The sequence below is a fragment of the Eimeria acervulina genome, genomic scaffold (genome assembly GCF_000499425.1).
Source record: "Eimeria acervulina Houghton genomic scaffold, Eah_scaff20, whole genome shotgun sequence".
Taxonomy (NCBI): domain Eukaryota; phylum Apicomplexa; class Conoidasida; order Eucoccidiorida; family Eimeriidae; genus Eimeria; species Eimeria acervulina.
This window is the reverse complement of record NW_013550063.1, coordinates 99061-123974: the sequence shown is the minus strand read 5'-3', so window position 1 is coordinate 123974 and position 24914 is coordinate 99061. Positions and strand designations below refer to the sequence as shown.

Here is a 24914-nt window from a genome sequence, read left to right as displayed (position 1 = left end):
CACACACACACACACACACACACACACACACACATATGCATGGCTGGTCCTGACGGACCATACCAAAACAGGTGTGGTTTTCACATACCACTCTTCCCAAGTGGAGTAGAATACCTGCCTTTGCGACCTTGCAGCCCTGCAGCAAGGGTCGTGAGAACAAGGCTATCTGGCAACCGCCGAGCATCTGTCCATAGGTGTACTTCGTTGCCACGCGTTGTAGTTACGTGGGCCACAAGGCTACGGGACGCAAGAGCACGCGAGCGCAACTTGAAGGGCAAGGTACCTTTGTGCTCCTGCTTTCAACTCATATCTAGCTAACTTCGATAATTGCTTGACAAGTCAGTATGTGCTGGGGCTGACGGAAGGGTTGTTGCTGGACTGGATCCAAAGAACTCTAGTCTTTTCCATAGCTGTCCAAGCATAGCATTAGCTGGCATGCTGTCTAGCCTAACGAATGAAAAATTTCGACTCGGCTTCGGCTGTGTATTTTATATTTTATGCACCAGAAATGGCATTCCCCTACATGTGCAACAACTCATGCAAAAGCATGAGTACATCTAATTCGACAGAAGCGTCCCGTGTGTACAGAGGGTACAGCTTTATTTGCCGTGCGCCCTCATTCAAATGCCGACTAAATGCTACTGGGAAGAGTGGTTTGCTTGCAAAGTTCAAAGACATCCGGGCCCGTAGCACCATGCCAAAACGTCTCAGGACGCTGAGTCAGCATTATGTAGCGAAGCAGTGAAAAGTGCTGTCGCTGTAGTTAGCGAAAAGGTGGGGAAGACGGCAGTGCTAAGATGGCCGGATACTTTCTGTTCAGTCTCCGTTTCCCGCCAAAAGCTTCTATGCCTAGATCCATAAGGCAGCTCGATGAAATTCACAGGACCCCGGAAACATTGGGGGAAATTTGGTCCCTAACAACGAGCGATGGCACCCCGGTGTCTTCTTGGCTATGCGCCAGACCCTGAAGGGGGCTGTTTTAAGTCCACCGCAAAACCATCCGTTCTTCGCTAGCAATGGGAGCAATATTTAGGGCAAGATCGTTTGCCGTGTTCCGTAACCCTAAAGAGTGAGCGGAAGAATGGCTGCCGGGAAGTATTACGAGACGTGCTCAGCAGAGTGCTTGAGGAAGGAAAAGATGTGTGCTCTTAAGTTGCGTCTCGACTCCCACGTGACAAGTGGCGGGGAGCTGCCAGCATGTGCGAGGAGCAAGCGAACAACAAGCAAGCCGTTACACCGCCTGAGCTTTAAGCATGCAGCCGCTATACACTAGAAACTATTGTGCCTTTCACTCGTTTTATTCATTCTCCTAAAAGAGAAAAAGCAGCCCCCAAAAAGCGTTGGCACACATGCGGAATAGCCTGTTCACCGCTTGGGGTATTGCTGTTGCAGCCTGGCTACCACCGGTGCTACGCCTATAAGCCCGGTTCAGCTGCCTTCCAAACAGTTCTTCAACATTAGGCCTTTAGCGTTCTGTAGGGAGAAGCATACATAGCATAGACATAAACGGTGCCAACTCAACACGCTCATCTTCGCGTACGCCGCATTGTAATTTCACCTCATAATGAGCCAACAAGGTCTTGAATCGACTTCCCTTCTCTGTTTAGAGCCTGTTCTAAAAGTTGCAAGGTCTTGGTACTCTCTTCTAGCTCCTTTAACATGGCAGAGTTTGCCGTCTTCGCAGCGTGGCACTTTCGCAGTTTCGTCTTGGGCTTCTTCTCAACCATTTTGCCGCTAATTTCAAATACTAGGGCACCACTAAGGCTTTCAACTGTGAAATCATCCACTACAATAGTGAAGCTCTGAACATAAAAACGCGTGCAAGTGCCCAATTGTGAATTCCTTATCCCTAATACTTTCAGTTGAACGTAAAAAGCCACGGAACGTCAAGATGGTAGCCAGACACTCAGATCTCCACGCGTTTACTCGTAGTTATGGCCTAGGGAAGCGAACGTAGGCTGACACACCCTCGAATTGTTGAAAACAGGGCTACGGGAGGCTTGTTCCAAGGATATCATGGAAACATCCGTCTCCCCATCCAGCCATCGGTACATAACCTGCATCGTAAGCGGCAGCAAGCGGCTTACGTTCTTCTAGTTTCAACGTCGCTAAAACGTTCAGGTGCTGACTCTGTATTTTTTCCGTATTTGCCAGTCTAAGCAAGTGCTCTCCCCTTGCCTGTGGATGTTTGCAAAGCCTTTCTGGCAGATCCTTTGCCGAGTGAACCGTAATTGTAATGACCATCTCGCGACCTTTGATGTCTACCACTGACTGAAGAGCGTCTATGTTTACTTCTTGCTCTTGCCTGGTGGTACAAAAGTGGTGGCATCGGACAAGGCCTACACATGATTTGGCCAGATCGTACAAACGATTTGTATGTAATGGGGCTGTCGGTGAAAACTAGAGGTCGCTGCGCGTTGTTGTAGCCTGCCCTGTACGTTCTAAGAGTTTTTTGTGTTGTCTTACCCATCGGTTTCGTCAGACGTTGGTGTAACTTCAATGGAAGTGGAAAGGGTAAGCTTGCCGCAAGCTTTTCCATTAGCACCAATAATGGGGAACACTTCTGAATCAATAGGCAAGAGGCAGCGAATTGTATCAAGGTATAGGTAGCTTTCTCCAATGACCTAAACCGCACGTAGTTCAAATTCGCTCCAGCGTAGGAATTCAACCAGGCAACATTTCGTAACTTAGGAGATAGAAGAGAAGCCGACGGCCATACATCGCACAGCAATTCTTGTATTCTGCAGATATGCCATATTGGGCCCTCCTACCAAAATGCATGTACCTTGGATGCCGGCTCTCTAGTGTGCCTTGCCCACCTGGTAGCTCTCCATATCCAAGGCGAAAGGGTCTTTTACACCCTCTTTTAGATACGGCTCTGTTCTTGATCCCGCCGCCCACTGTGTATACAGTTCCCTCATGTCAAAAACCTTTTTTTCGAATAAGTCCAAGTTCCATAGTTGCACAACATCTGAATCCACTCTCTGCACGCGGATTACGATCTCTGCTTGTTGTAAGGATGTTCCGATCAGGGTACTCCTTAGGCCGCAAACACTTCTTGACTTGGCATTTAGCTTTAGCGAAAAGTAAACCCCTACTCCAAGCTCCTGGGCATAGCCATTAGCTTCCTCCACGAGAAGCGCTGTTCTGCCCATGACCTCCTGCAGGAAAACATGAGCGGCCCTCTCAGCATCCTGCCGTTTTGCTTCCTCATCCTTTTCCCTTTCCAATAACAGGCGCCTTGCTTTTAACTCATCTTCCTTTCTGTCTAATTCCTGCAGCGCAGCTCTTTTTTCGGCCGCAATCAACTTCAGTTTTCTCTCTGCTTCTGCTTGGTCTTCTTCACTGGCGAGCACAAGAGCTTTTTTATCCTTGATCTTCCTAAGCAGCTCCTTCTTTTCAGATTCGAAAAGCTGCACATCCGCTTGCAGTTTTTCGCACTTTTCCCGGTATTTGATTTCGGCGAGCTTGGTCTGGGGAGTTTGTTGAGTCGCGCACTCTTCCATAACATCTTTTGTCACCTCCCTCATACCCTCTTCCCAGGACGGGAGCGTCTTGTCCATATCTGCTGGGTCGACGAAGACGTACATATGGTTATGCCCAAAAATTATCCTATCCTTGTGCTCTAAACGTTTTGACTCGTTCTCCCTGAGGACAATCCCGTTGATGGATGTCTTGCCGTGCGCTGTTAGCAGCACTTCGTAAACTGCCGCACCTCTCTCGTCTTCCTCCATTCGGCTCTGTCTTACATAAACGACAGCGTGCAGGGGGGATACTCCCAGGCCACCAATGCGAAAAGTAGGCTCAACATCTCCCCCCGCCTTCCCTATAGTGCTTTCGCCTTCCTTCAGTGCAAAAACGATCTTTCCCGACAGAAGCGGGTCTTCATTGAGGTTGCTGAGATAGGGTATCGTAAGTTTTTCTGTGTCCCTGACTTCTACACCCGTAGGTCTCCTCTTTTTTGCAGCTTCGAGCTTGTCTTGCCATGACATTGTCATTTCTTGTAGCGCCCTTCTGTTTGCCTCCAGCTCTTCTTCGTACTGTCTTCGAATTTCCTCCATCATTTGAGGGTCAGCCGCTGCGCTAGGTGCGGCATCTTGCAAGGCGCCACCCATAGCCTACAGATACGCCCAGTTCACATGCGATCCATTGTAGAAAAGCCTGGTAGTGGAATGCAAACTTTTGCGTGGAGATGGTGCCGTTAGATGCACTGAGTCACGCATGAACCATGGCCTATTGTGCAAAAAACACTTGGAGTTCATCCTGCTGCTTCGCAGGTGTACAGCAGGCAGGCAGCAAAATACAGTGTAGTCGTTCTAACACCAGTCCAAGGCACTGGTAAGACCCGCAGAGCTCTGTGTGTTTCTGCGAAGTGTGGAAGAATTGACGCACTGTCTTTAACCTTTCGTTCTCTTCTCGAAGCTCCCGAATAAGCTTTTCAAGGGGGTTCTCATTGACAGTTGCTTCGTTTTTAATCTGCTTGACTCGATCTGCGGCCGCACGTAGGTCGACCAAGACTAGTTGCACGCTCTGTTATTTTGAATGATGTCAAGCAAAGTGCCCTCGTTGCGCCTCTGAAACAACACGCTTACATCATGCCCCCAACCAGATTATATGCTGCACAGTTGCTGGTTACCTGCGTAACGGAGCGTGCTGAGGGTTTCTTCATAGTTCACCGTGGCAGGAGACAAGGCGGCGATCATGCATGTTTTGCTGTTACCCCCAAGAGCCGTCTGCAGGATGCGTGTGAGAGCAGAGTCTCTATACGGAATAACCTGCACCCAGCAGAAATGCATCTGAGACCACCGTAAACAACGGGGTAAATCTTTGTGGTTTCAGCCTTTTTTTGTTGCGTGCAAGACAAAGATGATCTCGAAAATCCAAGCTTGCGAGGGCAGAATTTTTCAGGGCCACAATTGCCTGTGACGTCCGCAAGTGCATAGCGTCACTAGTAGCTAGGCTTCCAAGGCATCTGCAGGCTAAATGAAGTGCAGAAGCTACTAACGGACTATTGATGGTTGGTGGTGGATAGTCGAATTTTCAAATACAACACAACTAGCGTTTTCGTAGAAGCGAACGGGAGAATGCTACTGCTTGTCAATCAGCAGAAAATTCACCCACGACCACGCACATGGGCCCATTCAAAGCATTGTGCTCAGCTTCATAGGTGAAACATTTCCTATTATTGTACCTTTTACTAGTATGGATGTTGACACCCAATGAAGTAGTTTGAGGTTAGCCTGTACATTCAAGTGTACCTGCCCCGGTTTGAGTTTGCCTGATGCTTTGTCTGCAAGAGCAGATATGACGTTTCCTAGAGCACTCAGGCTTTGGTTGATAGCACACCCTTCTTTTAAACGGTCTCCTGTTGCGCCCGTTGATCCAGCTCGTTCACTCCCAGCAAGGTCCACCAAGCTTATCTCGGAAGATTTCTGTGAAACTGGATTGCCGCTGCCAGCTGCAAAATTAGACACACCGTGGGGAGCAGATGCACTCTGTCACGTTATTCCGTGTCACAACTGAGGAGAATCGCATTTTATCTCGGGTGTGCTGGAATCCGCTGTTAGTGGACTCCTCAATAGTTATGAGATTTGCTCTAGCTGAATGCAGCCCTAAACTGAACAGCCACGGCATGGATTTACGACCTAGCCTAACTTGCTGTCGAAGATTCATTTGCGCAGGGTAGTGCAGACGGACCGTCTATAACAACTTGCCGAAAATTTATTTGCAGCACAGTGTGTGCTCGGGAGGATGTCGCGTTCATGAGCGTCGCTCCCACTGTCCGATTGGCTGTGCCTGCAGTGTCAACCAGTCCACCTAATTGGCTGCGCGCCACTGAAACGTTAGACACTCTAGGCGGCGGCATGCACTTTTGCTCAGAGCGATACCTCTACACGCTGGAAGATTTATGGTGGTTTCTGTTGCTTAGTTGCATGCAAAGGTGCTGCCACCTCACTTTCACCTAAGTGGTGCACCACCTCTACGAAAGCAATAACAGTGAGAAGTTTTGCATATACTGTCCACCAACTAGATTCCAAGTAACCGTTGTTCTTACCTTCATCAAGTTTTGCTTGGATAGCGGCATAAGAATCAACTGGGCACTTTGTGAGATCTTGAACAAACGTTCCGAGCTGTGGGGTGTGTCTGATTTTGAGGCCTCCTTTGGGCCTTTTTTCTATTGGCATCAAAAGGTCCTGCACCTGTTCATTATATATTTCAAGCATGCTTATTTGCACCTCGGCTAGTAGATTAGGGTCTGTATTTGCACCGATACGCGCGAATATCTCTTCGCAAGCACGAACAATGATGCCTTTGTTCGCTCCGTATCCAACCATAGAGTAGCTTTTACCAGCTCCAGTCTGGCCATAGGCAAACAGACATGCATTGTAGCCTTCGTAAGCATTGTTAAGCACGTCTTTCCCTATTTCATTGTATAGGCGTTGTTGATCTGCATATTTCGCGCTAATGGGGCGAGAGTAGCCTGTTTCATCATTTTCAAAGCCATCGTGGGACCAGTAGGAATAGTCGAAAGAAAAGGTCTTTTTCCCGCCCTTTGGCTCTTCGATATTGTCAATTGTTGTGGCCTTCCCCTCCATGCTAATGCAGAGCTGCGCGTTCATGTTTTTCTCACGGTCATTGAAGGGCCGCACACGAACTGCCACTTTAACTGATGACATTTTCTCTATGCCTTCTGTAGAAGGCACTTCTGTTCTCAAGTTTCAAGGATATCAACTCACGGATGCGCGCCAAGCACCAGGCTTTCTGCCCCAAGGCAGCAACTAGCGCCTGGACCCACGCGAAGCGCTCCAGTGCTTGTGCAGAATGGTACGGTTTCCTTTCGTCTTTTGAACACGTTTAGCTGATATTTATGGTAGCTGACCAGCCTGACGGTGTGCTTTAGATCCGCTTGACGCAAAATGGTGTATCGCGTCGGCCCAGGTGACCCTACAAGGGTTCTCTGCACACCCCTTGGCGGACTCGGGGTCCGCCTACAACCGCAAAGCACAAATGCTTGCCCAGCTTCCTAAAACTATTGCCATGATGAAGTACGAGGTGAAGAAACGGGTTCCTACGGCTCCGTGAACGCCCACAATCGTCCTCGCGTCTCCGTCCCGCCACGCGGTCCAGGCATACGCTTCGGGAGAGCAAAGCAAATTTCGACGGTAATACAAACTGCGCATATTGGATATGGCTTTTCACTGTTAATTAATCAGGATCCACAGCAAGATGAAGGGCTTGGCGATGTGCTTCATTGGCAAACTCGAGCCGGTTCTTCGTTCCGGCAGAAACCCCTCCAGTGCGCAGTTGGAGGCGGATTTCCACTGAGTTTGAATCCGCTAAAAGGACGGCGGAACAACTTAATGCAGTCATTCTGGACTCGGTTTGCTGGCGATAACTTCTCTCTGGGTGGCTGTGGGGAACGGCCGTTTAACTACAGAGCCAGCGTTGACAAGAGTGCTCGAGTAGAACAGTTCCGCCTTTTTGTACAGACAAAGCTGTAAAAAACAGCGATGTCTCACTCCTTGTCGTACAGTTGAGAAAGCACTTTAGCAGCTGAAAACAGGCAACCCATCAGAGAGAGGTGGTTGTCCCCGAAACAAATGCCCCTTCTACCATGGGAAGTGCGTTCAGTAGTGCCTTCAAGATAGGAACCCAAGCCCCAGAACTAAGTGGTGAGTAAAGCCATTAATTACCTCTACTTCAGCGCACCTTTGCTCAAACAGGCTCTAAGGATGTATTACCTCTTTTTCAGTGGCTTGTACTTCCCGCTTGGCTCCCAGGAACATCTTAATTAAGTTCATTTGTGGCGTTGGGGCAAAATAAAAAGGTGCTTTGCTGGCGCTGCATTTGCAACTGTTCGCCATCAAATTTGAGATGAAACAGGCAGTTTGGCTGTTAAACTCTTTCTAGCATACACGGCCAAATCCTCATCTAGCGTAACAGCAACGCCTTGCGTAAGTAATCTTTTCAAATCTAGCCACTTTCTGTGAAATAATTAGGGGGGTTGTAAATATCCAAATCTAGACGCACTGCACGCGATTAAACCGAATATATGCGCCTCTCCTGCCCCCCATAGATGAGTGTGCAACGACCAAGAAATCTGTGCATGCAAAATATCAGTTGCGAAATCCAGTCTCCCACCAACCACGCGTTTAGGGAATTAAGTACAGTTGTATTCTTGATCGTGGCTGAGAATCTAAAGGGGTTCGAAGTTTTTCGTCCCGTTCGGCCAGATAGTACATATTAAAAGCTATCAACTATACCTTTCATGGCTTTCATGCCTTGCAGTTTTATCTAGGTAAGCATCCATTCGGGACTCAAGGATTTCCAGCTCCTGCTTTTGTATCTGGAGTTCCTCCTCTCTATCTTGCAGTGCCTTCTCAACGTATTTTATATACGCCGTCAGTCGCTGCTGCCCATTAACCACCTGAGTTGCGTAAACTGACAACTCATGCCGCAGATGGCCCTCTTGCTGGGCCACTTCACGAGAAAGCCTGGAAAGTTCTGCGTGAGTCTCGTTCTCTAGCTGTTGGAGAAGGGACACCATGTTGCCGCTGCCGAGGCTCAACTGAGTCGCCATCATGCGGAATCGGTCGACAAAAAGAGCGACTTCTTGAGCAGCATACGAACGAATTTCGTTTGGCAACGCAGCATACTGCTCGTCAGATAGAGCAGTGGTAACCACATCCGGAGGCAGCTCCACAACTTTTAGCGGCTTCTCCCTTTGCCTCCTTTCCGCTTCCTCTATCTTTCGCAACGCACCGGCCTTATCTTGCTGCTCCCTGGTAGTCGACTTTCCACGGTGCAAAATTGTATCGTCGAGCTGCCTCAGGCCTTCTACTTCCACCATCTCCTGCTGATGATGCACCACTGCTCCTTTCGAACCAAATTTACACAAAAGCTCCGCAAAAAAAAGCTGTGCGGATTCAAGTGCTGACCGATGCGAAATCTTCCCAAGTCTCTCCATTGCTTTGATTTCAGCTGAGCGGAAAGCCAGCGACCGAAGCAGAACGCACAGGAAGAAGCTAAAACAAATTATTCCCATGAAAAAGAGATACGGGAAAAGAAAAGCCCCAGCTGTGACGGCATCCGCATGAAAAAGTTGCGATAGGGGGAAAAAGCCCGTCGTTAGCATGATCGTGGAAATAAAGGAATTCTTGAGGGTTGAGTAGCCCTCCAATTGGCGCCCAAAGGACAGAAAGCATAAATAGGAGAACCCAATGAACACTAGTGTTGTCCCCATCAGAACCTGGATCATCTCCTCCGCTGCAGAAGCAAGAGCGAAGAACATGAGGGTTACGCGTTTGCGCTTGCGCCCAATACGAAGCAACCGAAGAAATGCCACGGCCAAGATAGCGGCCGCCAACTGAGCATAGGTGCGGAGGGAGGCAGCTGTTGAATTGACGGCTTCAAAGAGCACCCCAGCAGCTGCAGCTGCATCTGCTTCCTGCGTGCCACCGGCCGCAGAAGCTGCTGATGCTTTGGCAAGGTCATCTGCTAAATTGAACACTTGGGAGTGCGTTGAGGTAAGCACGTAAAGTACCCACACCCCGATCGAACCTGCCAACACTCCGAATCCAATTAAATCGAACAGGTTAAAAAGGTCGTCCACGAAGAAAACCCCCAAGCACAAACCAAAACTGTAGTCTTCACGCTCCTGCTTCAAGCTCCTCCTCAACCGGTGGAGCTCGACAAAGAATGAAGCACCAAAAAACAAGAAGAGCGCAAGGCTGGCAACTTGCAAAGCGATAGCAGCTATCCTTGTTGAGTGCCAGGCGGCGTATGGCTGCAACTGAAACAATCAACGGACGGACACAGAGGCGTGCTTTCATAATGTACAAACCAATGAGTCGTGCTCTCACAAACGAGATAGCACTGGCTAAGGACTGGTATAGTTTCGTGGGGCATTAAGTCACCTCGTATGCTTCAACAGAGAGGCTGGGTGCAACGGTACCGCCACGGTCTCGGCGAAACCTCATCGACAACTCGAATAACAAGTTGTCAGAATTAGGGTTTACAAGGACAGCGTAGAACGCCAACTCTGCACCTACATCCCGCAAGATGTCCTGATGTACGAGCTCTTCTAAGAATGCTCGAAAGGCAGTGGGTTCGAAGAGTGGCTGATAGTTGCACTGGAGCGACTCACACGTAAAGCCCAGCTTAGCTGGATACGCTGACTCATGGCGGAGGGTTAAACCAACACGAACAGAACGTGCAATAATCGCACAGTTCCAGTTACACAGCACAAGTTGCTGGTACGTAGTACCTACAGCCGCACAGCACCACAATTTAGCTGGTACAGCTAACGGCAAGCCTCCTGCCGAACGCAGGCTGCATATGCTGGCTGAGTGCATACTGGTTGCACAGCAACCAAAACATTTAGCTCAACATGAATGACCTGCCATTCGGGAGTGCTATCTGCGGGGCGACTTCATCGGGGAACGCAGAAGTAGGCGCAGAGGCTAAAAGGCTCATTAACCCATCGTCAGCAAGTAGCCAGCTGTAGAGAGTCTTGGGCGAATTCACGCTGAAAACGTGCTGGCGGGGGAAATTTATTTTTGCATCTACATCCGGTACGCCTGTAAACGCAGGATACCATGCACAGCGCAACAGCAAGACGACAACAATTTTGGCAGTGGTTACTGCTTCTGGAAACCCCAACTGGATGGCCCTCCGTGGACGTTACAGCGATTGGCACCGGCTGGCCGGTTTTTGCAATTAACTGTAAACTTCTCTAGTTGTGTCAGGTGAGCTCCAAATGCATACCCCACACCTGTGGAAGCATCCTTGCACGTAAATTCGACAGGTTCCAACGGAAACCCAGACTTGGCAATCGCCTTGCCAGACATGTCCCTTATGTCCGCAGCCGCGTCCACTGACAGCTGTACAAAGATCAAAAGATCGGGCTAAGTCTACACAACGAAAAGCTTTCCGCTGGGCAACGATGTGAGACTGTAGTGAATGCGTTTCTTAAAAATAGATCTGAAGGCAGTGTGACTAGCGGAAAGAGCTGTATTCCCCAGGAGCAAGTCGTCCTTCGCCTGGAGGATGATTCGGCGGTTTTTCTGACTCACTTGCAAGCTGACAGTAGCCACTATGATGGCAACAAACGCCACTACGAAGAGCTTCTTCCAAGCGTCTTCGTGGTCTTTCTGGGTTTGGTTCCTCACAAGAACGTATACCTAGAGAAATAGGAATAATGAAAATGGTGAACATGGCAATTTTTGTAGAGGCAAGCACTTCGAATGCGACCAAATTCCGCAGCAGCTCACGAAGAGCGTCAAGTTCAAGCCTAAGGTGCTCGTAAGTACCTTAGCAACAGAAGGGGCCGGATATTCTGCCACGTGTGTACATGGAATATCCGGCGTAAAATACCAATTCGACCTGTCTGTCACGCTAGCCACGTTAAATCCACTGAAGCAGCCATACGTCCTGGAATACGTGCCTGCAGGAAGAAGAAGATCGGTGTCTTGCTATATCAAGTCAAACGCACACTACACACACTGAAGACTCGCTGATTCTGGGTAGTCAATTAGTCCTACATTCACTCCTCTGCAAGGTGTTCATCTGCCTAAATGCCAGCACAATGCATACACCACAGGCGATACAGGTACTACCGTCTGTCAACTGCCCCTTTTCAGCGTGATGAAAGTCAGAATGCAGGGACCCTGTCATACATGGACGCAGTTAGTGCCATATAGCCAACAAACTTGGCGTATACCTATGCTGGCTGGGTCCACGTAGAACCCTTGTTCCTCTCCAGCCCGTGAAGCGTATTTGCTTCGAGGATCTTCCATGCCTAGTGCATTCCAAACCCACGGAGGGTATTGTGGGGGTAAGTCGTCGTCTTCCTCGACTGAAGACAGTTCTCCTTCTTCGTATTGTTCACGCCTGTAAAAATCTTTTCCTTTGTTTTTAATCGAGCGGTGCAATCTCCGCCTGGCCATTTTCTTTTCTTTGAGTTCCCTGGCCTCTTTGATGTCATCATCCACAACGTGGTCGGCGCCCTCATCAAGCAACACCACCGTCTGCGACTTCCAACAGCCAACCATGGCCTTCCAAAAAGCTGCGCATCCCGATTTTACGCTTTGCACTAACCATTCGTACCGCGTCCGAAAGACATCCTGTGCAACAGGCGTGCACATTAGGGAAAGTGTCAAGCCAACGCAGCTTTTCCTTCACAAGTGCATGCTGCAAGAATGCACGGATGAGGTGCGGAAACGGTCACTGGAGTTGCTTTAGACACTTGAATGGAAGCATCTGACTACATTCATTCCTACGAAAAGCGGGAACAGCTACCCCCCAGGCAATTCACGAAGATAGGAACAATGCGAGTGCGCACTACTGCGCGGGTACTTTACCTTTCCTTCAAGTTTATACTTGATGACGCCTTGTTGCACCGATTCAGCACAGAAATCGTGCTTCCTCAGCACCACTGCAGTTACGATGGTAAATCCAAAAGCAGAGAAGACCAGAAAGAGTGGCACGAAGAAGATCCCAGCAAGGGTAGGATTTACAGCAGTCATCGTGTAAGGATCATAGTTCCCAAGTGTCCCACCTAACAGAAAAGCTGCAGATGTCGTTAAGCTGCAAGAAACACAGAAGATACTGCACGATCATGGAGGAGATGCTACAGAAGCGCTCTCTTTTACTCCTTCTCTGTCTTGCATGCCATATTCCACTGAAGAGCACGGAAGAGCGAAACTATGCAGTGATGCTAGCGGCGCCATAACGCTGTAAGCTTGCCTTTCGTAATAGCCGGCGAAACTGCGAGTGGCAACGCCAAACGATATGTTTCCAAAAGATACAAAGACAAGGACGATGGCCAACATCCCTATGCTCGAAGCCAGTATGTATAGCTTAACTTTGCGAAATGTCATCTGTAAAGACTTGGTTCCTATGCCTGCAGTAGCAGGGATCAATCTAGTTATTAAGATGCACCCTGTCAATGCGGCAAGAGACCCGAATGTAATGCATGCCTGTTGTGCTGCGTCGTTTGCGCGGAACAAGTTATAGTAGTGCGCGAGCAGCTGGAAAAACCCCGACGCGCTGACTGCGCTGGGTGCCTCCAAAATGTCGTAATATCCATTAGCTCCTATCGTTGTCTCAATTTTGGGAGCCAGAATTGCAATGACTTGTGCAGCGGCAAACGAGGAGAGAAAACCAAGCAACACAAAGAGATGAAGTAGGAGAAATATTGTCCAGCCACTTTTAAGCCAAGACTTGAAACCCAATTTTTTCATTTCCACGTACTCGCACAGCAAGTACACAAGCATGGACGCCAGCGTCAAGCCAAGTGAAGTATATCGCACCAGACCGCCAGATTGTGCCGAGAAGGATATCAAGGACGAGATCCACACCAGGGGTCTCTGAACTGTACCTGAATACTCACGTTGCACATAAAAGAAGGCTCGTGTGTCGGCAATCGAATAACTGCACATAATGTCGGCTAGGAAAGAGTGTGAACCCTACCTGAGCTGGTGAAAGCAAAGAGGACAGCGCAGTGCGAAAACGTCTGTGTGGCCGGGTTGATGGCGAAGAAGTCAACGACGGCGGAGATCGTTCGGCGGTCGGCAATTACTGGCAACGGGACAAACCAAGGAGGGTAACGAGACGTGTCCTGGTTCTGCCGTAGTGCTTTTTGAGCTGCTTGCATTGAGCCTGCGGTAAAGCATAACGCTTTGCTTCGCTCGAACTGACCCAAGCATTTCGGAGATTACATGTAGAGTAAAGCGTTCTTCTGCGCTTTCTTTTTTGATGTTCTGTATTGATGAGGCAAAGACATTCACCTTCGCAAATGACTTGGTAATATCCTCCGCTTTGGTTAAATGCCTTGGCGTCACCAGACGCAGCGAAGGGGTACGAGTACGTGAACCTGAAGCCTGGTGGGCTTATAAGCGGGTCATCGGACCGCAGATTTGCTGCTGCAATTGTCGAGGTGGCGCCAGCCGCCGCGATGGGCCAAATGCCTTCATATCCCAGATCGAATTCATCAACGTGTTCGAGTTCAACCTGCGCAATTAAAGATGCAGACGGAAATGAAATCTGTACCTGCCAGAGCAGGCGCACTGTGAGCTTCACGCTCTAGGGTACACTGTGAGTGAACATGCGGAAAATGAAGAGCAGCTTCCTACACAAAGACGAATGGAAAAGTTAACGCCAGAGCTGGCGGGTTGTCAACAATGGGTTCCTCCTGTTTCACCCCAGCTTCTCACGTACTTGCCGAAAGGTGAGCCTGAAACAATTGCCAACAATTCTCGCAGAGCCCAAGTTGCTCGCTTGTGATGATGGTCCGTAAAGCAGTGGGATAAAGCCAAACAGAAGCCAAGAAGCCACATCAGCTTTACTCTTCAGTGTATGGATATCCACTGGAAGGCTCGACTCCAGATTGGTTGCTACTGATGCTGGAGTTGGAGCCGCTTGCTCAGATTTTGCCACCTCATAGCTAATAGAGCTGAAACTAGAAAGTGCTGGGGCCAGCGCGGAGTTTAGCGGAGATGCAATTCCGTCTCTTGCTTCAAATATCTTGGTGATTTCCAGGGCATACGATAAAAAAAGTAGCAGCATTGCAAGATAGAGGAGGGAAATAACGAGCTGGCCAATAGGTTGCCTCTTCATGAGCAGTTGCTGCACTTCTTCAACGTTCTTAGCGGCCTCTTCAAATCGAATGGGAAAAAGCTTTCTCCTAAACATATCCCTCCTTATAAGTGGATTCTGCCCATCAAGTACGTTTCCAAGACCAATCTGATTCGGGTCTTTTAGAAGGAGCCGTTTTTCATAGTGCCTCCGCTTTGCCTTGTAGCCCGCATCAATCAACGCCTTCTTCTGTTCCGATGTGTTGGAAGGCCCCTCAAACCTCTTCTGTTCCCTAACAGCTGATGCAGCCACTACGTTGGCATCTCTCTCCCACTGCTGTTGCTGCGTCAGCTGGCCTAGCACATTCTCCAATCCACCTTGGAAACGGACGCCTTTTTCCTGCACCATGTTGAGTCCGTACAATTGGAGTAGTAATGTACACAGTGGGAAATACCTAGGGAGACGTTTGTGACAGGACAGTTTTAGACGAATTTCCCTGAGTGGAAAGTCGATTCCATTCTGCTACTGGCAACGCTGCCACCGTGTCGGCGGTGACCTTCGTACATGCTTGCACGCATCAGTACACCTTTACATCTTTCTATATTCTACAGGCGAAGCTAGGAATACAGAAATATTATACTGAGGAAGTCGGAGCGAGCAGATCGTACACAAAGCCTGTGGGCTGCAGGAGAGGAAGTTACGGCAGCTACTGACGGTGTAGGGCGCCCCGCCAGTGGACCACGACGCATAGAAGCCTGAGGGGAGCCATGTGGCATTTCATCTGGTTTAGAGCCAAAGAGCTATTTTTCCTCTCTAAAAGGAATACTGAGCAAGCCTGTTAGTACGACAGTCCTAAATCCTAAAACTGTACTGGATCACTCGTGCATCCTGTGTGACCGGACACTGTGTCGATGTCAGAATAGCCAACTGCATTAGGGAGAGGGCCCCGTGCCCCGTTTCTGCAACACCGGGAGAAAATTCTAACACCCCACATAATTTTCATTCAATTCGTAGAATTTGCGCAGAGGTTTTTCTGTAAGTGGGTCGTATTCATCCAACCGCCATGGCCGACGCAGATACGCCGGTACCTCCGACACGCTTGCTCCTAGCCAGGTATTAATAGCTTTCCTACACTAAACCTGGGGGAGTTGTGCAGATAAGTTGTTAAGGGTTGGTGGAGTTGTAAAGTGTGCTCCCCTTAAAGCGTGGGTGTTCACCTTCTGGCTGGCAGAGGATGGGCAGGCAGCCAATGTCCACAGCTCGCTTTGGTGCTTTCACTAGAGAGGATGACACTATATCTGTACATTCCAGACAGTATATTCTCCAAAGGAACGGCATAAAGCGACAATCACCACCAAAGGAGACCTCGAAACGGGCAAGTGGTCGCAAGGGGGCCCCTTTAATCAGACACGGCAGCTCACGCTCCGTGCAAATACCACCAGAAACCCCACGGTGCTCTTACACCATACAGGGAGAAATGCTGCATTAAGTCAATCATTCACAAACTATGTAGCAGGGGCATGCGCGACGCTCCTCAAGTACCCTGTTCGCGGCGCACCATAATAAACGTCTGTTCTGGCTAAATAATTCCACAATTCATATGCTCACTCGATTGCAGCTGCTCTTTGGTAAGTCGATGACTAATTGTAGCTACTCGTGCTTCAATCAATCAGCCACTTGCCCGTGGGGCTACTTTGTTGACGGTGCAAGAACCTTGCGTATTGTGAAGGGGAATTCTTCCATGTACGCAGCATTACAACATTATGCATCAGGCTCCCCGCCCCGTTAACGCGAATGATCCATATTGAAATAACTACGGACGAACCCGCATCCCGCACAACGAATTTTGCAAGCAAACATCAAAGATCAGAGACCCATTGTCACTGGCTAGCCTTGCACAGCCTGCACAGCTGCAGGAATTTTAGGCAAGGGTAAGCTTCTCTGGACAGACAGTAGGCTCCATGATGTGTTTCTTATGGGATAAGGCTGCGCGGAAGTCCTTACCTTCACTGCTATAGTATATTTTATTGTAGTAGCTTCGGAACACGTAGCACTGATTCCTAGCCCTTGCTGCTCATTGCGAAGTCGCCGCTGGTATAACCCTGGCCGTGGATATATATTAAAACAATCAGAATGCCATCCCTTCTCTAGTTGCTGTGTTTACTTGTCTACTTCTTGGCAAAGTTGCACTTCACGTATGAAGTTCAAGGCTCTCACATGAAATGAGCAGGAATAGCAGGATAATGCATTTCTGGCTTCCACACGGATTAAAATAAGACTCTTCCATTCTTATGTAGTACACTGTTGTGGACGTTCCCTTCAACCGCTGCATTGGGGCTTACCATAGCTTAAGAAGTGTGCTGGACGGCTCTTCGAACGGCGGCTGCTGCCAAACCCCCCACAATTGTTTAGCAGCAACCAAAAAGCAAGAAATGAGCGCAAGCACTCTGTCTATTGTTCTGGTGGTTCCCCTTCAGCAGGAGCATTCGGGCTCATTACAGCAGCACCTGTGCAGGCTGCTGCAAAGGTGTCGTGGACGATTGCCAATATGAGGATGCAGACAAACTCTCATCTAAGGCTTTGAGAGTAACGCCAGAGCAGTAAACCACCACCCGCCGCTGTGCTTGCAACGAAGCAGGCGACGATACCTTGTGACTAGAGTGTTCCTTTTAGATTACCGTCAGCGGCAGAGCAGTGTCTCTGTCTTTAGCCAGCCGTTTTAAAAAAAGCGGCTAAGACGATCTAAAACACTTGCGTAGTCGAGACTTCAGTTCGCCTTCAGCAGTAGCATAAAGGGGTCGCTTGCCACGGGGGTTCTGACCAGACCGCATTCACCGCAGCCCGAATTTTCTGGTTCGCTCTTAGCAAGCATAAAACCCCCAAAGGGGCCTGCAAAACAAAAACTTGGAGGTCGTAAGAACCATCTGCTTCATCCGTATTCTGTTTTTTAGCTCTACGTTGTGTGCGCGCTCTTCACAGGCAATCCATACCTGGTGGTCACTGACCACTCCCTGAGCACAGGGGCCATCTTTAGAAATGTGAACATACCGAGTTAGCTATGGCCTTTGCCAACGAATGAAACTATTATCAAAGCTGAGCAAAAAGCATATTAATTTGCAGGTGCATGTGATGCTTGCCTCGGAAACGGCGCCGCATAGCACACGCCCGGGGACACAGGTTCCGCTCTCGCTGCTTGCACCAGCCTTGGCTGTATTGGAGGTACCGTGCTTTCCAGAATAGTTTCTGTATATTCCACTATATCTTGTTTTAGCTGACTTGTGCTAACTGTTTGTTATTTGTCGTTGTTTTCTTTCTCGATACCGTTTCGTCCCCTCTAGCATTCTAAAAAGCCATCGGTCTGCCAGTGGTCCCCTGGGCTGCGAACCTGCACCTGGGCGTGTTTCGTGGGCTCTGCTTCCCAAGTAGGCCTCCTCCGCACAAAGATACACTTAAACACAGCGAAGTAGGACGAACTAGCTGCTGAAGCGGTGAAGCGCGAGGTGCATCTTCGTTCATGTATGCGTCATGATGGCGAATCCGCAGACAAAGAAGACGGACGTCCCGCAGTGGCTTGTAGATCAAATTAAAAACAGGACTAGTAAATCTCTGGAAGACATTGAAAAGGAATGGGCAACGCAGCTTAATGCTAGACATGACCAGCTAAGGACCCTGGAGAAGGATGGCCACACAACTGCGGCGCGCTTTTTTCAGCATGTTGCGGAGGAAGGCCCAGATCGGGTGTTTTTAGTGTACGGAGGGGCCGTTGAAGGCGGCTCATCTGAGGATAGTTGCACACAGTGCTGCACGAGGGTCTTGACGTATCGCCACGTCGACCATGCAAGCAACAGCGTCGCAGCATGGGCAAGTAAACTGCAGGGTAAAAACCCTACTAAGTGTGGTTCTTGTAGGGCAAAAGGGCCAACTCAGTCATGTGCTGAATGCGTGAGCAACTCGCGTGTAGTTGCTTTGATGATGCACAGCAGTCCAGAATACTTAATTGTGTTCTTTGGCCTCTTGAAGGCGGGCATCACTGTAGCACTGGTGCATCCTCAGCTTCGAGGGCCCCTCTTGCGGAGGGCGCTCGCAGAAGCAAACGCAGATATGCTTATCTGCGACGACTTGACCCTCAGCTCCATGCGTACTGCGTGGCTGAAGCCATCGGGAGAAGAACCAGACTCGGCGGTTGCCGCCGTCCGTCACGAAGACGAGGGGCAGCCAGGCTCCTACCCATGCTCTGTGTACATCTGTGGACTGAAGGATGCGAAAGAGCAAGACGGAGAGCGCAGCCTGATCCCCCACGTGCACAGCATCGTAAAGGAATTTCTTACAGAGGAGGAGGCTGCACACCATCGGGGGAACACGGAAAATAGGCCCAACGACGAACAGCACAAATGCAAGCCTTCTGGATTCCCGATGCTTTTGAAAGAGCCTCTACGGAAGCTGGTCGGATCACATTCCGAACGACAGGCCGCGTCGGGCGCTCACTGCGCTGAGATGTCCCTGCCGTGCTGCTGTCTATACACCGCCGACCTCGAAGGGCACTTGCGTGCGACGTGGGTTTCCAACAGCCGTTTCCTTTCGGCGGGCTTTTGTTGGCTGGAAGCGGTGAACCTGACTGAATCTGACCGCCTCTTGCTGGGGGTGCAATTGTCTCACGAGGTGGGGCTCCACGCGCTAGCAGCAGCAATTGCTTGTAAAGGAGCCCTACTGCTGCGATCTCGGAGCAGCTTACTCTGTCTGTGGCCTGATGTCAAAGCCATGGATGCCACTATTCTCTGGCACACGGGGATGATGTGGTGCAGGTTGCTGAAAGCCCATGAGAGCTACCAGGGGGGTGACCAAACGCAGCGCTTGGGTTCCTGGAGCGGCAATCCGCAGTTGCGGGCAAGCATAGGAACCGGACTAGCTGGGGCGTTGTGGCCAGTAGTGAAGAAGGTCTTCAATATTCCCCGAATTCTGGAGTTCTACTCTCCGCGGAACCTTCAAACTCCCCAAATCCTCTTCAATGCTTGGGACATGCCAGGGGCGTGCGCGTTCGTCCCGGACTTCGCCTGGAATTCTAAGGAGCTCGAGAGGATTGTAGAATTCAATGAGAAAACAGGGGAGGTCTACAGGGAAAAAACAACCAAGAGGGGCAAGGAGGCCAGCAGAGACAAGAAGACGCTAATTCAGAGGGGTCAGTTGATTAGTGCACGTGGAGGCATGTTTTCTGAAGGGTTTAGCAGAACTCGGCGTACGCGTGAACCTGTAGTGGTTTACAGTAACCAACATAGGCTTACAATTGTCCATTTGTTGTTGATCAGGTGAGCTGGTGTCGCATATTGAACCTGAACACGGCTTGTGCCTTTTCACGACCGAAGGAGAGACTGAGCAATTCTTGTATAGAGACCTCCTCGAAGAAGGAGATCTCTGGTGCCGCTCAGGGGACATTCTCGAGAGAGACGCCGCCGGCTTCCTGTACCTCTCCAAACGCATCGGTGAGTTCGCTGCATCGGAAAATCCAGAGAGGTCTTGTGCTTCCTGTGGCTGTTGTTCTCCACAGTCACAGCATGCTTTGTATTCAGGGGTGTGGGTGGAATAGAGTTGATCAGGGTGTGCCGTCGTGATACAGGGTTCCTTAGATTCAAAAGTGAAGCGTTGAACTCGAAATAATTCTTTTGTTTTACAGGGTCCAGCTTCTTCATCGATGGGGAGGTGGCGCCGGTGCACGAACTGGCGAGGTGGCTTGAACATGAGCCCGGTGTTTGGGGCGCTTGCGTAGAGGGGCTCCAGGTGTTCGCAGACAGGGAAACAGCGGAAACAGTTGAGAAGCAGTTGGAAGATCAGCAAGAGGGATGGCCACGGACAACCTTTGAGCTGCTGCAAACGGACCAGCAGCGCCACAGGCTCAAGGTAAGTTCTCTCAGTTCTGCGAATCGAATCCTGGGTTCCAAGGATTTTGTACGCAAGAGCGCATTCAGTAGCAGACGGCTGCTGTGGGATGTGTTTCTGCTTTCTGTATTGTGTTTTTACAGTGCCTGGTTGCTTGCATTCACGCGAGGCTCGATGCCAGTGAAACAGAAGGAAAAAAAGAGAGTGGTAGCCAAGTGCAAGCTTGTGGACCGGTTGACCTCGATGGTAGCCTGGTTGTGTTGGGCGAAGAAAAAGAGGTGAGTGGATGGAAAAGGCAAGAGGGTGTCCAAGAGCCAGACGAAGGCATGGCCATGATTACACTCCGAGCTTTCCTGAGAAGGATCCGCAACAGCCTTGACCGCGGCATCCACTTAGCCATCCGCCCGAAAGTCTTGATGCTCTGTCTCTCCACGTGCTGCGGTGAAGACTGCGAGCATAAGCATCAGGGGAAAGCATGCAAGCTGTGCTCCTGCACGACGGACCAGAAAAAGTGTCAGTGCCGGTGCGGCTGCTGCTGGGGCTGTGATGGCTGCTCCTGCAGGCGGGAAAGCCTGCAGGGTTTGTGCGACCTCGTATCCAACCAGGACTGTGACTCTTCAGGGGATATCTGCAAGAAGGACTGCAAGCGTTGCTGCTTCCTCTTTTACGCCGACGTAAATGGAGATGCCTTCGTCCCCCTTACGAAGGAAAGCTTCAAAGACTTCGTGTGCGAGAGCTACCCGAATTTTGGCCTATAAGCAGCAGGAAGGCAGCCCTCTCATGTGGCATGGGTTAGAAGAGGCAACAATCACCTCTGCAGCTCATGGAGCGTCTGATTGAGCCTTTCGTATTGTGAATAGTTGTGTTGTTTCGTGTTTGCATGCCGACCATCCTAGCATAAACTTTCATGGATGGGTGCCATCCAAAGATGTGTGCTGGAGTATGTTTGTTAATGCTGTCTTTCTGTTGCACTGTTTGTTCGTTCCTTCCTATTCCGCTCTCCTCAAAGTTACTCTGGCTTGGCGCCGTCCTTGTCATTTGCACCACACTGCAAATGTATGAATAGTCATTTGGAGCGGCACATCTGCATGCATATACCCTCCAAATGCGCACGCAGCGGCCAGGTCACATCCGCAGCGAGTTGTTTTTACCGACTTGCACTCGTTTCCGCAAGTTGCCAAATCAACACAACGACGTAAATGCTTAGTGTGTGTCATGCAACGTATTTAGACACCGGTCGCTAGGAAATGCACAGGAGAGTACAGGGTCGAGTAGGCCAGTAGGCGGCGCCTGGATAGGGAGGGATGCTGCTCTTGCTTTGGGGTTTGTAGAGGCGCTTCGACGTAGCGCTCTCCAACCTTGTGGGAAATGGGTACTTTCATCACGTGGGTACTAAAAGCGGCTCCCCCGCCACTACGCGCTTGCAGATCACCAGCTTGGCATCTGCTTAGTAGTGTGCCTAGAAGCTTTCTATACATCGTAACGTTTCTATAGAAACCTGTCCTTGCTGCTTGCCTTACTGGACCCGAGGAGGCACTGCAGCAGCAGCTCAGGCGCCAAAGGTTGTCTTTGATTGAAGGGCAACATAACAGTGTACCCACTACAAAGCTGGTTACGCAAAAAGTGGGGAAGCTTTGCTACAGCAAACTGCTGGTACACCGTAAGAGACCTGTCAGGAGCGTAGGGACGTAGACATCTCGCTCATGTATGTTCGAGTCTACGCCAAGGGGCACAGACAGAAAGCCTCACAAGAAGAACTTCGTCTCTCTCAAGATCTTGCGCTGTAGGATATTGGCTTTGATGCCTAGTCTCATCCTCTGGTTCTGCTGCTTCCGCTGGTGCTCTGCCTCTCGCCGCCACATAAGCCGGCGCTGCTGCGGCAAAAGCAACGGCCGTTGCTGCCGTTGCAGAGACAGCTCGCCTCCCACTATTCCTAGGTGCTTTTGCAGCTTCCGCCGCTTGCAGAGAGCCAAGGACCATTTGTGGTTGACCAAGGCATGCTGAGGTGGGACCTGCATGCAATAATCCAGTATGCATATACATACATCCAGATCGTGTGCCAGCGTCTGCCAATGGCAACAGCAGAAAGCATCAACAACGATCATATGAAAAGGAGATTAGCCCCACAAAAAGTCCCACCAGCTACGCGTCCGTAGCACGCACAGCGGTGTAGCGGAAACAGCAGTCACGCCCAGAAGCCAAAGCGGCAAAACCACGGCAGCAGAAGCAACGGCAACAGCGGTAGAACCTGAAGCGGTAGCACGATGCAGCTTACCCCTGCCATGTCCTGCAAGACACACTGCTCAGCCAACTGTGGCTCCACACGGCGGAGGCGCTGCCGGCAGAAGATGGCATGTGACCGATGCAGAACCCTGAACAAAGGAAGACCTCAATATTCTAAATCATGAACTTCAACATGTTTAGTACGTCCGAAGCTTACACCTGAACTGCAGCAATGCATGCAGAGCACGCGCAGCCTGACCTAACCCGAAACCTACACCCTACTCCCTAAACCCTGGGGCGGAATGCTACACTTTGGCGTACTCCTGGCCACTGGGCAGCTGCAGGTGCCCTTCGTCTGTCACATGAGCATGACGCCACCCTCTGCGAACAGGTGGACATCCAAAAGCCATAAGCCCTTAAGCCCAACCCTCAATCCTAAATTCTGGTTCCCCGATCTTGCACGCGTTTCCCCGAACGGTGAGCTCTCGGATGAGCGAGCACTGGCTGTATTGTGCGTGTCAGCCTCTTGCACAAGAACATAGCAAATCATGCGCGTCTATACCTGGCCTTTAGGATTGCCTCCAGCTCCTGCTGCTCTGATGGTGCCGTTGTTTCGTCTCCGTCGTCGCTGCTGCAGTCCTCCCACGCACTTTCTTCATCCCCTGTCATTTTAGCTGCCTCTGTATCTGTTGTTGCTTCGGCTGGCGTCTCGTCTTCATGGCGCGTGTCGCTACAGACCTTGGGTGCCTGCAGCTCCGGGGCTTTGGGACGATTCAGCCGCTCCAGAAGCTGCATAGACACCGCAAATCGGCGCAGGTCCTCGTGTTTCTTTGCATGTTTCTACGCCCAACAACAACGCAGAACTGATCCCCGCAGTTCCTGAGTACTTGGTCTTTACCTCATAGTAAGACTTCTTGTAGTCATAAAAACGATGCAGCAAGTCCTGCTGCTCTTCGTTCCATTTGAGCTGAAAGTGCCGCTGCTGCTGCATGTGTTGCAATGCAGCGCGAATCCCCCTAAATCGTTTGTAGCAAAAGAGACAACGCGGCTCTTGCTGCTGCTCCCGCCACAGACATCGCAACAGACCAGCAGGGTTCACGCAATACTCCTCATCTGGGATCTGCGGACAGCCACAGGAAATCACGAGAAACGATGTAAGAGAAGAAACAGTCCAAATGCAGCAGCAGCAACGACAAAAAGCAACAGCAACAGGAGCACCCGTGATACGTACTCTAACACTACAAGGAAATGAACATCAACCGACCAAAAAAGCAATCTGTACGACTAAGGCAGGCTCTGGTAGCACCAATCTGCCTCAACAGTGAGTGTTGCTACGAGCCTGGCAATAGCAGCAGCAGCAGATGTCGCTTAACGCACAAAGAATCCGTATGCCTTGTTCATGTACTTCAAGTTCTCTGCTACTGAAGCAAAGGCAGGCATCTTCTTGAATAAGTTGCATCTCTCAGGGTGATGCTGCAGTGCAGCCCTCCAAGCAGCAGCTTCAGCTTTGGCTGCTGCTGTCCTCTCGTCTGCTGTTGCTGCTGTCTCCGTATCCTCATCGTCTGGCTGTTGCTCCTGTTGCGGATGCTGCTTCTTGAGATGATCCCTACCCTTTTTATTGCAGCGGACAGCTGCATGAAACTCTGCAGCGGCGCCACTCAGAGCAGAGGTGCCTTGGGGCCCCTCGCGTTCTGACGTCAGTGGCTGGAAGCCCCCCACCGGACCTTCCCCTTCTGCATACTGCCGAGCCAACCGTAGTAGCGCAATCTTTCGCTCGAACTCAGAAATAGTCACTACAGGAAGCTGCTGGCTTCGGCGGCGCATGTTGTACCTGGAATGCACGCACACACATAAGAGCAGCTGATGCATTAGCACACATACATACATACATACATACATACATGCATACATACATACATACATACATACATACATGCATACATACATACATACATACATACATACATACATACATACATACATACATACATACATACATACATACATACATACATACACACACAGGGGGAGTTGTTGGTTCTGTTGACTGCTTGTCGCGCAGCATCTTCTTGTTTATCTGTTGGAGAGGTTTATGTTTTGCATTCATTTCCTCAAACTACTGCATTCTTCTTGCTCGAGTTTATCAACTTCTTTTTTAAAAGCACAGAAATAAGGAGACGATGAATTGCGCTCTGCATGCATGCATGCATGCATGCATGCATTACTCTTGTCATCTCTCTTGC

General features: G+C 50.1%; 4 protein-coding genes across 4 annotated transcripts; 1 reads left to right on the top strand and 3 right to left on the bottom strand.

The window, feature by feature from the left end:
- Positions 1–1559: 1559 nt before the first annotated feature.
- Positions 1560–6677, bottom strand: EAH_00005160 (Kinesin-like protein KIF1B, related; the record flags this gene model as incomplete). Its single annotated transcript, XM_013396687.1, has 8 exons — positions 1560–1802; positions 2242–2305; positions 2467–2624; positions 2820–4118; positions 4393–4490; positions 4637–4775; positions 5259–5458; positions 6056–6677. 8 exons carry the CDS (start codon positions 6675–6677, stop codon positions 1560–1562), a joined length of 2823 nt encoding a protein of 940 aa, XP_013252141.1.
- A 1577-nt stretch (positions 6678–8254) lies between these two features.
- On the bottom strand, positions 8255–14985 carry EAH_00005150 (hypothetical protein; the record flags this gene model as incomplete). Its single annotated transcript, XM_013396686.1, has 11 exons — positions 8255–9793; positions 9918–10267; positions 10775–10883; positions 11076–11183; positions 11313–11470; positions 11723–12125; positions 12363–12588; positions 12943–13381; positions 13474–13662; positions 13791–14013; positions 14221–14985. The coding sequence occupies 11 exons, from the start codon at positions 14983–14985 to the stop codon at positions 8255–8257; spliced, it is 4509 nt and encodes a 1502-aa protein (XP_013252140.1).
- A 3117-nt stretch (positions 14986–18102) lies between these two features.
- EAH_00005140 (hypothetical protein, conserved) lies at positions 18103–21206 on the top strand (the record flags this gene model as incomplete). The annotated part of the gene is made up of 4 exons (XM_013396685.1): positions 18103–19753; positions 19881–20054; positions 20246–20469; positions 20592–21206. The coding sequence occupies 4 exons, from the start codon at positions 18103–18105 to the stop codon at positions 21204–21206; spliced, it is 2664 nt and encodes an 887-aa protein (XP_013252139.1).
- Positions 21207–22193: 987 nt separating this feature from the next.
- On the bottom strand, positions 22194–24736 carry EAH_00005130 (hypothetical protein, conserved; the record flags this gene model as incomplete). Its single annotated transcript, XM_013396684.1, has 7 exons — positions 22194–22460; positions 22724–22820; positions 22993–23052; positions 23234–23460; positions 23570–23791; positions 24049–24502; positions 24681–24736. The coding sequence occupies 7 exons, from the start codon at positions 24734–24736 to the stop codon at positions 22194–22196; spliced, it is 1383 nt and encodes a 460-aa protein (XP_013252138.1).
- Positions 24737–24914: the final 178 nt, after the last annotated feature.